General features: G+C 43.7%; 4 protein-coding genes and 1 non-coding gene across 5 annotated transcripts; 4 read left to right on the forward strand and 1 right to left on the reverse strand.

Moving 5' to 3' along the window:
* Positions 1-1,896: 1,896 nt before the first annotated feature.
* On the forward strand, positions 1,897-3,886 carry JR316_0012042 (uncharacterized protein; the record flags this gene model as incomplete). The annotated part of the gene is made up of 4 exons (XM_047897680.1): positions 1,897-2,173; positions 2,241-2,295; positions 2,780-3,636; positions 3,795-3,886. 4 exons carry the CDS (start codon positions 1,897-1,899, stop codon positions 3,884-3,886), a joined length of 1,281 nt encoding a protein of 426 aa, XP_047742569.1.
* A 708-nt stretch (positions 3,887-4,594) lies between these two features.
* On the forward strand, positions 4,595-4,679 carry JR316_0012043. The gene has a single exon. It is a non-coding gene; the product is annotated as a tRNA-Gly (tRNA).
* Positions 4,680-5,915: 1,236 nt separating this feature from the next.
* Positions 5,916-7,141, forward strand: JR316_0012044 (Aromatic peroxygenase; the record flags this gene model as incomplete). Its single annotated transcript, XM_047897681.1, has 5 exons — positions 5,916-6,074; positions 6,127-6,184; positions 6,236-6,427; positions 6,479-6,531; positions 6,590-7,141. 5 exons carry the CDS (start codon positions 5,916-5,918, stop codon positions 7,139-7,141), a joined length of 1,014 nt encoding a protein of 337 aa, XP_047742570.1.
* A 1,503-nt stretch (positions 7,142-8,644) lies between these two features.
* JR316_0012045 (uncharacterized protein) lies at positions 8,645-9,544 on the forward strand (the record flags this gene model as incomplete). The annotated part of the gene is made up of 5 exons (XM_047897682.1): positions 8,645-8,666; positions 8,721-8,811; positions 8,865-8,884; positions 8,973-9,187; positions 9,248-9,544. 5 exons carry the CDS (start codon positions 8,645-8,647, stop codon positions 9,542-9,544), a joined length of 645 nt encoding a protein of 214 aa, XP_047742571.1.
* Positions 9,545-12,859: 3,315 nt separating this feature from the next.
* Positions 12,860-13,410, reverse strand: JR316_0012046 (uncharacterized protein; the record flags this gene model as incomplete). The annotated part of the gene is made up of 3 exons (XM_047897683.1): positions 12,860-12,889; positions 12,942-13,043; positions 13,099-13,410. 3 exons carry the CDS (start codon positions 13,408-13,410, stop codon positions 12,860-12,862), a joined length of 444 nt encoding a protein of 147 aa, XP_047742572.1.
* Positions 13,411-13,460: the final 50 nt, after the last annotated feature.

Consider the following 13,460-nt stretch of genomic DNA (forward strand, 5'->3'; position numbering starts at 1 on the left):
TTTCTTACCTGTACAATCATACCGTTAATCTTCGGTGACCTGTCTTTACTCAAGGAAATTTTTGACCACAAATCAGGAAGATGGTCCACTTCAATTATTCTGTGTCCTTCAATAGCTATCGAACAGTTTTACCTACCATATTACCGGGCTTGCATTACTTACGAGAATGAACACTATGGACAACTTTTTCGGTTTACAGCCTACAACGGAAGTAACCGCAATTCCATGAGGGCGGCAGTGCAGTGCCGTTGATGGCCGTACTTTGCCGTACGATATTTGAGAATGTTCCGTACACCCTTCGAGACCATCCACTCCCAAAGTTCCACAATGAATCAGTCTCGATATGAACCTTATTGGATACCTGAAGCTCATATTTCGCAACTCTCAAAATCTTGAAAACAGAAGCTTGAAGTTTTTCCGACTCTATTATGAATCAAGGATCGCGGATCATTCCGGATGTTGTTGAAACACTGATGTTCTTCCCGCTTTCTCAGAGAAGTTTTGAATTGGTATAAGCCTATTTGCACCCAGGCTCCTAAAGGCGGACTCTCGTATCTAGAAGATGCCTATTCATGTATAAAGAGACGGGTATTGGCTGAAATCAAATATTGATTGATAGTAAAGCGACCAATGAAAATAACTTTGGAAGCAGGCAGGATCCGGCAAAGTTTTAATTACTCTACCCATTGATCAACTTTTCAAATCCCACTTCTTTGAATAACATCAGGTTTGATAAGCAGGCCTCGGAGAGAGTAGCCTCGGATATGAGTGGATACGAGAGACAGGTTTTAGAAAAGCCTGTCGGACATGCATCCTTCCTTCAGGGTGGAAATAGTCTACAACATTCATATTTGGTCATCTCACTCAATCATACACTCTCGTTTACTCCCTTAAATCGTAATGGATTTAGACCTGTCACCCCTCCCTGTCGGACTGCCGTAAGGAGACGTGGGTGATGAAAACTGCTCTGGATCCACGATCATCTAGCAATGGGCTGAAGTTACATTGAAATCAATGTACTTTACCTAGGAGACATCCTTGCGCGTGTACATTTTTGGTCAGTCTGGAAAAAGGGTATGGTTATATTGGATTAGAATTGTTCACATACTCCGGTCTGTCGATCTTGTTTATCTGTATCCTAACATTATGCACTGTAATATCAATTCCTTTCTATGAACATGGGCCGTTGCGGGCACACTTTCAGCAAACCCTAATCCCTTAAGTTGGATGTCTTGATTGTAAATCTCCTTCCTATGTAACCTTCCCATCACACACATCAGTGTCTCCTAGTATTGAAGATATTGAAGATATGAGCGCACATCACTTTTTGAAGATTTCATCAGTCACCAAATCTGTCTGTACTTGGCGCACGTTCATTTTACCATTGTTTTGTGTTTCGCGTGGAGAGGTGTACATGGGATTGGGAGTCATGTGTGTTCACAGGGCCCGGGAGAGGACATTCGTGTGTATAGAAAGTATTCAATATATGAGTACCTCAGACTGTACCTACCTCCTACCTCACTACCTCTGGCTTGCTTTGGGGGTGGAGCGACGCAAGCTTAGTAGATGCTATGAGACGTGTTGCTGATGGCGGTACTCTAGGGGACAAATTGATTAAAGTGAGCAAAACTATCTCATTTGCTGGCTCGGGTCATGGCGCGATCGAGAATATCATACGTATGCTGACGACAGAGTCACATATTCTGGGATTACCTTCATTTTGAAACTTGATTTTGTTCGTCGGTACGATATGTTGATACATATCTTGCATTGACGTTAAGTAAAATTCACATATTATACCGTTCAATCAACATTTTGGCTTAAGCCAAACTTCCTGTTCCAGTCCAAAGGACTTCCACATCCAATCTGAACCTCCGCCGTGATCCATGACTGCACATGGGTGTCATATCGGGGAGCAAAGTTGTTTCTGCGGCATCCATATCCAGAGACCCAGGCTCTCACTTACATAAAGATGAAGTAGGCCCTCCCAGGCCCTCTATTACTCGAGAGGGCGTACAAGGCAAACCAAGCCTGCCATCACATTTTTCGACAGCATTCATTGACTCCAGCCCGCTGGTCATAATTACACATACTTCCCCAACAGATCAGGTCTCTGGTGGGACTAAGCTTTCAATCATTGGCAACACAAATACCACTGCGGGCGCCTACCACTGTAAGTTAAACATACAGCAGAAAACTTACATGTCTTATGTAAGTTTTGCTGTAAGTTCAACATACAGCACATGTGTATGAAAAACAAACACTCGGCAAAGACATATACCAAACACAATTGCTGTAAGTAGACTGTAAATAGAATAAACACCTAAATTGCACAAATTGTGTTTGTCCGGTGTTAGTAAAACATACACATCTTATGTAAGTCGTACAAACAGCACTTACTGTAAGTAAAAATTACACACAAAGAAAACAATTTGTGTATGTTATACTTACACTAGTTTTTCAATTCATTTAATGGTGTAAATATAACATACACAAATTGTGTTCTTTGTGTGTAATTTTTACTTACAGTAAGTGCTGTTTGTACGACTTACAGAAAATGTGTATGTTTTACTAACACCGGACAAAGACAATTTGTGTAATATAGGTGTTTATTCTACTTACAGGCTACTTACAGTAATTGTGTTTGGTGGCTGTATGCCGACCAAACACAATATGTCTTTGTTAAATGTTTGTTTTCCCGACACATGTGCTGTAAGTTGAACATACACCTAAACTTACATAAGGCATGTAAGTTTACTGCTGTATGTTCAACTTACAGCGGTCGGCGCCCGCAGTGTACAAGGGCGGCTGTAAAAGATAACCAAATCCAGGATTCGGATTTTTCGTCCGAAACCAGGGCGCCAACCCATCCCATTACCACGCTCCTCACGGTCACCGTGACAGCTACAGCTTCTTCGAAGCCTTTATTCATATCTACAGGGTCTGTTGCTCCCAATCCAAGTCAGACATTATTTACAACCCCAAAGACTTCGATTTCATCGACAACAACAACATCTAATATTTCTTCAACCTCGCTTTTAGCAGATCCCCAAACAACCGTCCAGCCAAGCCAATTGAAGACATCTTCAACAAAGGTTATTCCTATTTCCATCAGCATCGTGGCAGTGGCACTTGTCGTAACACTTGCCATGTTTCTTATTCGGAGGAGATTCAAGCGGAGGGATGAGGGCCGTCGGGACACTATAGTCCAATTGTTGAATGCTGACGTCAAAAAGCGGGACCACGTCCTTAACATAGACCCCCTCTCATCAAATTCTACGTCCACTTCGCAAAGGTATATGGACACCGTTGAAGAAGTTGCACACCCCGTAGGAGGTAAAACACCTGTGGACGCGGAAACACTTCGAAGAATGAGTGACAGCACTATTGCGAGTATACCGAGCTCTACGCAGAGATACATGTATAACGTTGGGGTCGCAAAATATCCCACTGGAGGTGATACTTCTGTGGCCAGTGGTACGCCACGGAAGATTAGTTGGGGTACCATTTCGAGCACACAGACCTCTGCACAGAGGCTGAAGATGGAATTTCCACTAGATGAGGGGTACAAGACCCCCGCTTACAGGTCGACATTATCGTATCTGAGTTTTGTGGATGACGGTAACCAATCAGGACGTAAATATTGTTGATAAAAATGTGTAGTCTTCGCACCGTTTCTCACAGGTCTTAACCTCATTTGAGTCACCATCTCACGTAATATATTCACATTTACATTGCTGGGCAATTAATGTAGTCTAAATCCTTCCAATCGAAAACCTCAACCTGCTTCTTAGTACCTTCTGGACAAATTATTTTATCCTACTATCTGGCCAACTTCCTTTTGATAGAGCCCGACAATACACCGGTGAGAGACAACGTTGTATAGCGGGACTCGCGGAATGAGTTACTCCGTATATTTCATCTGATTGATAGACTCAGATAGTACCTTGGAAGCCACCAGATGTGTTGTTCTGCGTTGATGGTATCGGTTATATGAACTAACGCCTCCGCAGCCAACAAGCTCATCACCGGTATCTACGATTAAAATATCAAACGTTCGAGCTAATTAATAACGGTTAATTAAAATATCTATGTTCAAGCTTCTAAATTAGTTTCATGTAACGAAAGAGGGTGGCTATATAAATCAAAGATTAGCACATCTTCATATTACTATGAGCAGTGTCAATAGACAGTGAACATTGGAGCAGCTATCCAATTGCCTCTGAGAGGAAGGTGTTCTAAATTGGCGATTTAAAAGCTAGCCATCCAAGACTACAAACCTGCCACATATTTTGGTACTGACCCTCTGATGAGAGAGGCGGGGATAATGAGCGACCCCCGGAGTACAGGTCGATACAATGGTCCCTGAGATTGGGGATTTAGTTATCAACCAAGACAAAGTTTTTATCACACAGTTAATTGATTACGTCGTGTTTAAGTCTTGCCTCATACTGCATAAACAGCGATAGAAGTTTGATAACAGAATGATTTCGGTTCGACGATCCATTCATTCTATGCTTCAGAATCGACTTCGATTTTGGCGCTCAGCCAAGTCAAACCAATCGTTCAAGCACATGACCACTGTGTTTGTACAGCATTAATGGGGTAGTGGTAACCTGGGTCGTTGCCATTCGAGTAATTAGCTCGACCCGCCGGGGGTTCGATTCCCCCTTAATGCAGTTTCGAACATATGGGAATTTTTGTCTTTCAAAACGAAGCAACCTATATACTGTTGAAGGCTCCGATACAAAATACTCTCGTATTTTTGGGGTGTCATGCTTAAATTGTCTTTTAGCCCTGGTATGAGCTGTCCCAGTATCTGGTACATGTCAAGGTGTCGGTGCAAGCCATCTTGTACACAGTTTGTGGTAAGCGGATAACACCCGATAATGACAGCCCAAAATTTACAAGAACCATCGGTTAATCTCCGTCTCTTGAGAAATTATTATATTTGCCTATCATTCACACGAACCCAAATCCCCTCTAGATCATTAGCTCAAACATATTTTTCCGTAGATCATTTGATTTTATTGCATGTGATAGACGTAGTCGACACTTTTCCAGACCGCTAGTAGCTCTAACCACCAGGAAGAACTGCTTTCACACCAAGTTTATTTGCAGACAAGTTCACACTAAAAGTAGTTTAATGATTCAATAAGTACGGTTGCGCTCAAAAATTATGGACGCTATCCATAAATAAAATCTATCCCTTGTGCTGAACTTTCACCATCTACCAGTTACTTTCATTGTAAAGTCGGTTAGGATTACTAGCTATTTCTGACAAGTGGGTTGCCGTCCGGCCCACTTTTTGAAAGGTTTTCCTATAAGGGGAAGGAAGAATGACATAAGCGTCGGCGAGATGACATCATACGGATACATTCTTTGCTAGACGTCCTTATGGTTTAGGGAGTGCACTGAGGTGCATGTACGTTCAGAATACCTTACCTGCACCATTGAACAACCTATACATTTTTTATGGGTCCTCAAAATTTCAACTCTCATACCGCACCAGAGAAACATGTTTCATTCTTCGAAAATTTTCGTCTTTCTTGATGAAGAACATGGTGAAGATGTCGAGTAACGCGACTGCGGGTATCGGATGGTATACACGGGAAGAAGCACAGTCAACTTCGACACATACATGGTCGAACACACTGCTGCGATTTCGGGTGACAATCCGAGTATGACTGATAGGCAAATTACGAGGTATAAAACCATTAGAGAGAGATGTGAATCTCTAGGACCATTCACAAACAACCTCTTCTGCAAACGAGTACCTCCCTTATCTAAACTTCAAGTTAGGGATGCGTCTCTCATTTGTTCTATTCGCTATTTCCTGTGTCACAGATGGATCATTTGCTTTTCCTTCCTATGCATCGCTTGCTGGGCTAGAGAGAGCAGAATTAGAAAACGCTATGTCTTCGCTGAAATACAGCCCTCCCGGAAAGCCTCCAGGTCCTCTCAAAGATACATCGTCGAAGTTAGTTAATGATGCTCGTCATCCTTGGAAGCCAGTTCGTCCAAGTGATCAACGTGGGCCGTGCCCCGGTCTCAATACTCTTGCATCTCATGGAGTGAGTAGTTCATCTTACACTATGATACTAACTAACATGATTATAATGCTAGTGGCTTCCCAGGAACGGCATCGCCACTCCTGCACAAATTATTACAGCTGTTCAAGAAGGTTTCTTTAATGTCACTTTAGGCTGGAATATTTCCTGACATAAAGTTCTAGGATATAATATGGAAAATGATCTTGCTAGATTTGTCACCTATGCGGCGCATTTGGTTGACGGAAATGTTGTGACCGACCTCCTCAGCATTGGCGGGAAGTCCAAGCTTACGGGACCTGCACCTCCCCCTCCTGCGATTGTTGGAGGTCTCAATACCCATGCTGTTTTTGAAGGAGATGCGAGCAACACTCGATGTGAGTTTTACGTCCCCAACCGGAACATTTGCTGAATCAATTCTAAATCAGCCGATGCATTTCTCGGCAATAATCACGAGTTCAATGAAACTTTGTTCGACCAGGTATGGTCGTTGATACAATGCTTTACTTGTGAGACTGAGGTTTTCTTGCTCTTTATAGCTCGTAGGATACGCCAACAAATACGGCGCCGGAAAGTACAACGTCACAGTGGCTGGCGAGTTCAAGTGGAGACGTATTCAAGATTCTATCGCCACAAACCCGGAATTCAATCTCCTTTCCCCTCGAATCTTTACGGTATACGCTGAGGCCGTGTTTCCCATCAACTTCTTCATTGATGGGCGCCAGACAGACCGCCAACTTGATCTCGATGATGCTCGCAGCTTCCTGCAGAATATGCGCTTCCCAGATGATTTCCACCGCCGAAATGGTTCTATTGGCGCAGATGAGATGAGGGATATTGCCGCCATACACCCGATCAATCCCGGCAGGAACGTGGGCAAAGTCAACAACTATGTCGAAGATCCTACCTCTGCTGGCCTTGCCGATTCGTGCAAGCTGTACAGCAGTTTCGTCACAGATATTGTCCAGAAGTTGTACCCCGCACCCACCGGAAACTTACGCAAAGCCTTGAAAATTAATTTAGACTACTTCTATAACAGTATCCCGGTGACTATACCTGGATGTGCCCAGGTCTTTCCCTATGGATCTTGACCTAGACGCTCTAGATACATGTAATCATACGTAGCCAATGCGCACGAGTAGAAGTAGTGCTTCAGAGCGGTTTGTTTCACACCTAGGATTTATCACGTTGCCATATATTTACTGAGCTTTATATCTAAAGCCCACCTGGCCATTAGCGAAGAGATCTAAGGAAGATGTAACTATTGTCTCCTCGTTACTAGCTTGAGGGTTGGTTTGTGTTGGTGGTACGTCCATTAACGTGGGGAACTCGATGCTGACATCGACATTTACCAGTCGTCGAGTAGGTAAGATCTGTCGCATCGCTGCGTTGCGAACTGTAACAGACTAATACAAGCTAAATATATATTTTAAAGTTGGTGAAACCTCATCTTCAGATGTTGATGGTTGTTACATGGTGGTCGGCACAGACGCATCAATTTAAATTAAATCTCCGTCGTGGAAATATTGATCGTGACAACCGGTTCTTTGAATAGCGCACTTCAAAGGTGAAAATTGCATGAGTTGAAAAGATTCAGGAAATCGTGAAGTAGTGAGAATATAATCAAAAGGATCAAAATTGACGTGACCTTATGTCTCGAGATGTTCTTAGATGACTATATATCTCTGAGAAGAACATATTATGATCAAAGGCTGACTTTGAAAGATTAGCCTCCGGATGATGAACATCGATCAGCCGCTGAACATCAGCAACGAGATGAATAAATTATTCTAGCTCAAAACACTCGTGTTGATCGTAGAATATGATACCGAAGTATCCATGCCAATTCTAAACTTTCCAAGACTCGGGAGAGATACAACCGTTGTATACGCAAAATATAAATGCAGCAAGTCACTTGAAGTTCTACTGTAGTTGCCATCAAGCTCATTGGCTTGCTAGCTACCATCCGTAAAGGTCACCAATGCGATATGTATCATTCTATAACCCTGAACTGGCCGTGTAAGAACATCCTTGTACCCTCTTTTAATTTCCCTCTGGTGCATTGTTTATTCTACAACCCTGGCTGGACCCTTTTTAGATAAGAAACAAGGTACTGTAAACGGCGCTGATCTAGTTGACTAAACCTGTTTCATTAATTCATCTCTCGTCTCTCTCTCGTCTCTATGTATGCAGACTATCAAGACGCACTCCCTGTCACCCTCATTGGCCATGAACGCGGAAGAACAACTATTCATTAGATCATGGATACAAGGGACATTGCTCGGGACAGCAGCATTTGGTGGAAACGTTGTGCTTTTCACTCTTAACTTCAATCTTTTATGGAGCAGGTTGAAGGTGGAAAGGAAAGAAAATGGAAAGTACTCTTGCACAAGTATACTTTTACTGGTTTACATTGTCTCCGTCATATCGTTATGCATCGCCGTAGAAGCTCCCGAAGTGTTCGTCACTCAGCCTGGTCATAAACCAGCCATAGGAAGTAAAGATATAGAAAAAGCGTTCCCGAATGGATCCATTCTGTTCATATTTGAAGGCACCCCCAGTTTCATTGGGAACACTGCGTCGGTTATGATCCAATGTTTTGTATCAGCCTTACAGGTGAGTCCATGACTTAATATCTCCTTTGCATTATACACTTATCTTGCTATCCAGCTGTGGAGATGCTTCGTCATTTACAGAAACTCGAGATCAAATGTATGGCTCTTAGTATCATTTCCAGTCTTGCTATCCGTTTCCTCCTTAGGTATACATATACTAACAGGCTTGGCTATGGTTTGTCACTGACAAAGTACCCAGTTCTAGGAGTCGTATTCCTTGTTCAAATTTCAAGACCGGGAATTCCATCCCATTTTTCACTTAGATTGGTGTTTGCGTTTTCCCTAATGGCACTCTCTTCAAACCTAGTTTTCACTCTCATGATTGTCACGCGCCTTGTCATATACCATCATACAATCAAAATGTTGGTGGGGAGTAAATATGCTAGTCATTATACCAGCATATCGTCCATGTTCATCGAATCGGCGGCGATTATCAACATCTTGGCGCTTCTCACTCTCATTGGTGTGAAACTGAGGAGTCCAGTGGTTAGCCTTGTGCTTCTGAGCTACGGCCAGATTGAGGTGTGTTTATTGTTCCATATTTTCATCTTCATTGGGTGAAACTTTAAAATATAAATTTAGGCATTGGCCTCATTCATGATCATATACAGGGTGGCAAAAGGCACCGCATGGTCGTCTGGAACGGCCCACGAGTTGATTTCCCAGAACGTTGCAGGAAATGGCGGCTTCAATCCCAGCGTTCCCGATGCTGCGCGGCTTTCAGCAATGAGGTACAGAGTCTCACCGAACATGACGCAAATCAGCACGTCATTCAATTTCACTCATGGCACCGGATCACTGAACGTCCTGTCAAGTTCGGTGACAGAGCCGAGTGTTGGACCAGCAACCTTCGAAGCACCCTCAGAAAGAGAGCAGTGAACTACATACCGAGTACACACCTTTTATTGTGTCTGGACATGGACGATTTCACAGAAAGCTCGGATGATTGCCCCTAAGCATTATATTATTGTAAAATATTTTGTAGAGTAGATTTTAACCCCTGTTGCCAGTCTTATGTCAAGACTCGAGCTGTACCACATATCCGTTTAGCAACCAAACAGTGGCCTTCGAAAAATTCCTGCAATGGCCTGAGGCTCACATTTAATGATGTTGCATAGACAGCTAACTAAAAACGCTAAAACTGTGAAACACACTATGACCGATTCACCATTATCATTCATGAAAGACACCGTGCCGAAGGCTCTGAGCTCAAGGTACTTATAAGGGTCAAAAAAGACACAAACGTCACAGATGTTAAATAATTGTGATATCGTTCTCGCCGATTTAGTCCGCCCCAGGCTAAACGTAACGTTTGAATCTTTTTCCATTTTCCTGCCAGTTTGTAGGATGGATTGGTTACTTACTGTGACGGGGCGCGTTATTCACACGGGTCCCGGCACACTGTCGAAGCTCAAATGACTGGATAAAGTGGTCTATTCCAGCTCGTCCTACCACTACTCAAACTACTCGTATTTATACTACTCTATCTACTTATTTACGTCATATGTTTATTGTTTTGAGCAAGGTTGAAGGCGACAGAAAGAAATAGAATATCTTCGAACATATGAATAAATCTTCCGAAGATAAGATAAGATGTGCTTACAGATGAACGACTAGTGACTCCGTCACATACGCCCTCCAGGCATTCCCTGGGAATGACTTTTCTTCGGTCCAGCCTTGGAATAAGGTTGAAAGCGTCGTTTCGGATTGGTAATCGAGTTGAGTACGAACTGATTGACTGACTTCATCTGCCTGACATTCGAAATTGAAGCTGAAATTTCCATCGCATTCTCGATCTCGGCGTTGGAAGGGAAAATAACTTCGAGAGGGAATCGCTTGGCAGTCGGAGGAGTGAGGACTTTGCCCTCGACGTTGAAAATCGTGAGGCGTGCTTTCGGGTTGGGATCCTCGTGTAAATAACTGATGAACTCATAATAACCGATGGGCAATATGAGTCGATTCGCGTCAGACTTGAGGGCTTTGTAAGCGAATGAGATATATTCCTTCAGTTGCGCGGCGTGAATGACATGGAGCATGCCGGCCGGATCGAGTATACCATATTCGTAGCGTGACAAGTGAAATACCGTGGCAAAACCGTGCGCAGGGACCCGGAGAATATCGATGCAAGGTCGTCCCTGCAAGTCATGCGGAAGGGTGGTGAAGAACATCTGCGACATGTCGATTTGGTCGTGGTTGATTCCCGATTGACCTTCACCCGATGCGGGGGTCACAACGTTTGCCGTCGTAGGTGCGACAGGCGGAGTAATATTTGCAACGGTAGGTGTTTGGGTAGCGATCGTCGCGGCTGCAGCCGTGGGCAATTGAGTGACCGGCTGCGCTGGTGCAGGTGTCGGCATTAAGGTGGCCGCCGGTGCGGTTGGAACCATTGTGTCCGTGGGAGTTGTGCCAGACGCCGCTGCAGGACTTTGCGAATCTGGTGAGATATCCATGTTGTTGAACGAGGTAGTGAGATTAGAAGTCGTGGTGTCGGCGTGTGACATGTGAGCAATGAATACAGCCAGGTAAGATGAGTGGTGTGAAATAGAGCCTTCAGTATGTGAACTGTAGGATTTATATATCGCTCTGGTGATTATTTCCTCATCTAATATGGTCATTAATCCGACAAAGATTTGTGGGTCGTCTGGTGTATCTTTGCGGATTTCTCTAGAAAGTTCGTTAACTGTCTTGGCACCTTTTGCCTCTAAGTATTCTTCAAGTTCCTGTAAGTGTTTCACTTCAGTGTATGGGAGCCAGCTCTTGTCTCCTGACCTCCAAAGTACTTCAAATATAATGTTATTACTGTCTTTACTGTGTGAGACGATTTTCTCTACTGCCCACTCGCCCTCCAAGTCTTCATCACTGAAGATTTGACCGTCCAGACGACCTGGAAACAAGCGGTCATCATTAGGTATATGAATCCGTAGCAAGGACGCGTGAAATACGTCATGCACACCCCTTTTTCGTAGGTTGGCCGAAATTTCCACGCAGTACGAATTGTTGCCGAAGTCCTCAATAATTCTATACGGTCCCACAAAACGAGGTGCTAGCTTAAAACTCAGTCCTTTAGGTAGTGTGAAATTTTTAGTGGAAACATACACAAAGTCACCTTTCTGAAATGGTGCCCGAGTTCGTTTCCTATTCGCATTACGAATTGTCTTTACTCGAGACGCGATCATGCAATCATGTGCACGCATAATCGCCGACTTCATTCGTCTAGCAAATGCACGTACACCGGGAAATTCACTGGGCTGATTAGATTGCCACAAAAACGACCTAGGCATACGTCCCATGTTGAGAAAGAAAGGCGCAAAACCTGTACTCTCTGATCGTGCCGAGTTGATTGCAAATTCTATTGCTGGTAACTTCTGTACCCAATCCTTTTGATTCATAGAAATACAATGCCGGAGCATCTGCGCCACTGTCTTATTGGCACGTTCAGTGGCGCCATCACTTTGCGGGTGGTAAGCACTGGACATTCTCAATTTAGTACCAATCAGTTTATGAAGCTCCTGCCAAAATTGACTAGTGAACCATTTATCACGGTCACTGACAATTGCATTTGGCAATCCGTGATGCTTGTAAACCTCAGCAAACACCAACTCCGCAATATCCTTAGCTTTGTAATTCATACGGCCGGGAACCAGGTGTACCATGCCAGTGAATAAATCAATGATTACGGTGATCATATCAAATGATCCGTCTCTATTCTCTGACACGGGAAGCGGGCCCACAAAGTCTATACCTATAACTTCCCAAGGTTTTCTGTTCAACTCCAATGGATTCAGAAGGCCGTAGGGCTGCTTATGACTATCTTTCCCTCGCATGCAAAGTGTGCAAGATTTGCAGAAGCTGTCAACATCTTTAGCTAAGGAATGCCACCACATCAGTAAATCCGGATTTTCGGAGGTAACTCAACGTATTGTCCTGCCAACCGGATGTAGCATCAAAGTGGGCTGTAGACAGTATAGCGTCATGTGTCATCGGCGGGATGCTCCGTTGAGCTCTGTAGCATTCCAACATTACTACTGCGAGCTTTGGATTTTCCTAGCTATCTCTATGTACGATTCCAGACTTAGGAGAGTTTGATGTCCAATGTGATTGGTCTCAGTAAAGCTCTTCAATCATATCAAGCAATAAAATGTACATTTTTAAAGGCAATTAAGTGTCTATTTACAATGTAGTATCTTGACCCTATTAATGATCCTGACATTCTCGTATGAGATCCTGCCCATTACTAAGAAAGTGTAGAAACAAAGTAGTTATCACTGTGACTCACCTCTACCGTTCGAATATGAATCTGGCCGTTGGCTATAATGGACATCCCTTGGGTCAATATGTGCTCGGGGCTGCCTGAGTCTGCATCCCGAAGTGTCTCCTCCTAGTTATCTTAAGCAAGAGTATCAACTTGAAACTTGAAGAAACAGAAAACTCACGGCTCGTGCTTTGAGCCACTGGTCACCCTCGGTAATCTTGGCTTTAGCCAACGATAGTAACCTTGGGTCCAGGGTGGTCCAGTTAATTTCGTTGAAAAGGGCCAGGATGGCCAGTATCAGCCTGTTCTCGGTCAAAAGGACCATTTTTTGGGTCTGCTCAACTAACTGAGCCATTTCCAAGTCGTATTGCTGTCTTTGAGAAGCAAGTGAGGCGGCCTCTGGGAAAGTTGTAGGATGTATTAGATCTGGGAAAGTAGGGGCCAATACTTCTGCTTCGATTCGTAAAATTTCCTCATAGCTGATGATTTGCATGGTGTGTGATACGCTCACTTTGTCGTAGTTGGAATTCAAGCTGAAAACAA

This window comes from Psilocybe cubensis, chromosome 12 (assembly GCF_017499595.1).
Source record: "Psilocybe cubensis strain MGC-MH-2018 chromosome 12, whole genome shotgun sequence".
In the NCBI taxonomy this organism is placed as follows: Eukaryota; Fungi; Basidiomycota; class Agaricomycetes; order Agaricales; family Agrocybaceae; genus Psilocybe; species Psilocybe cubensis.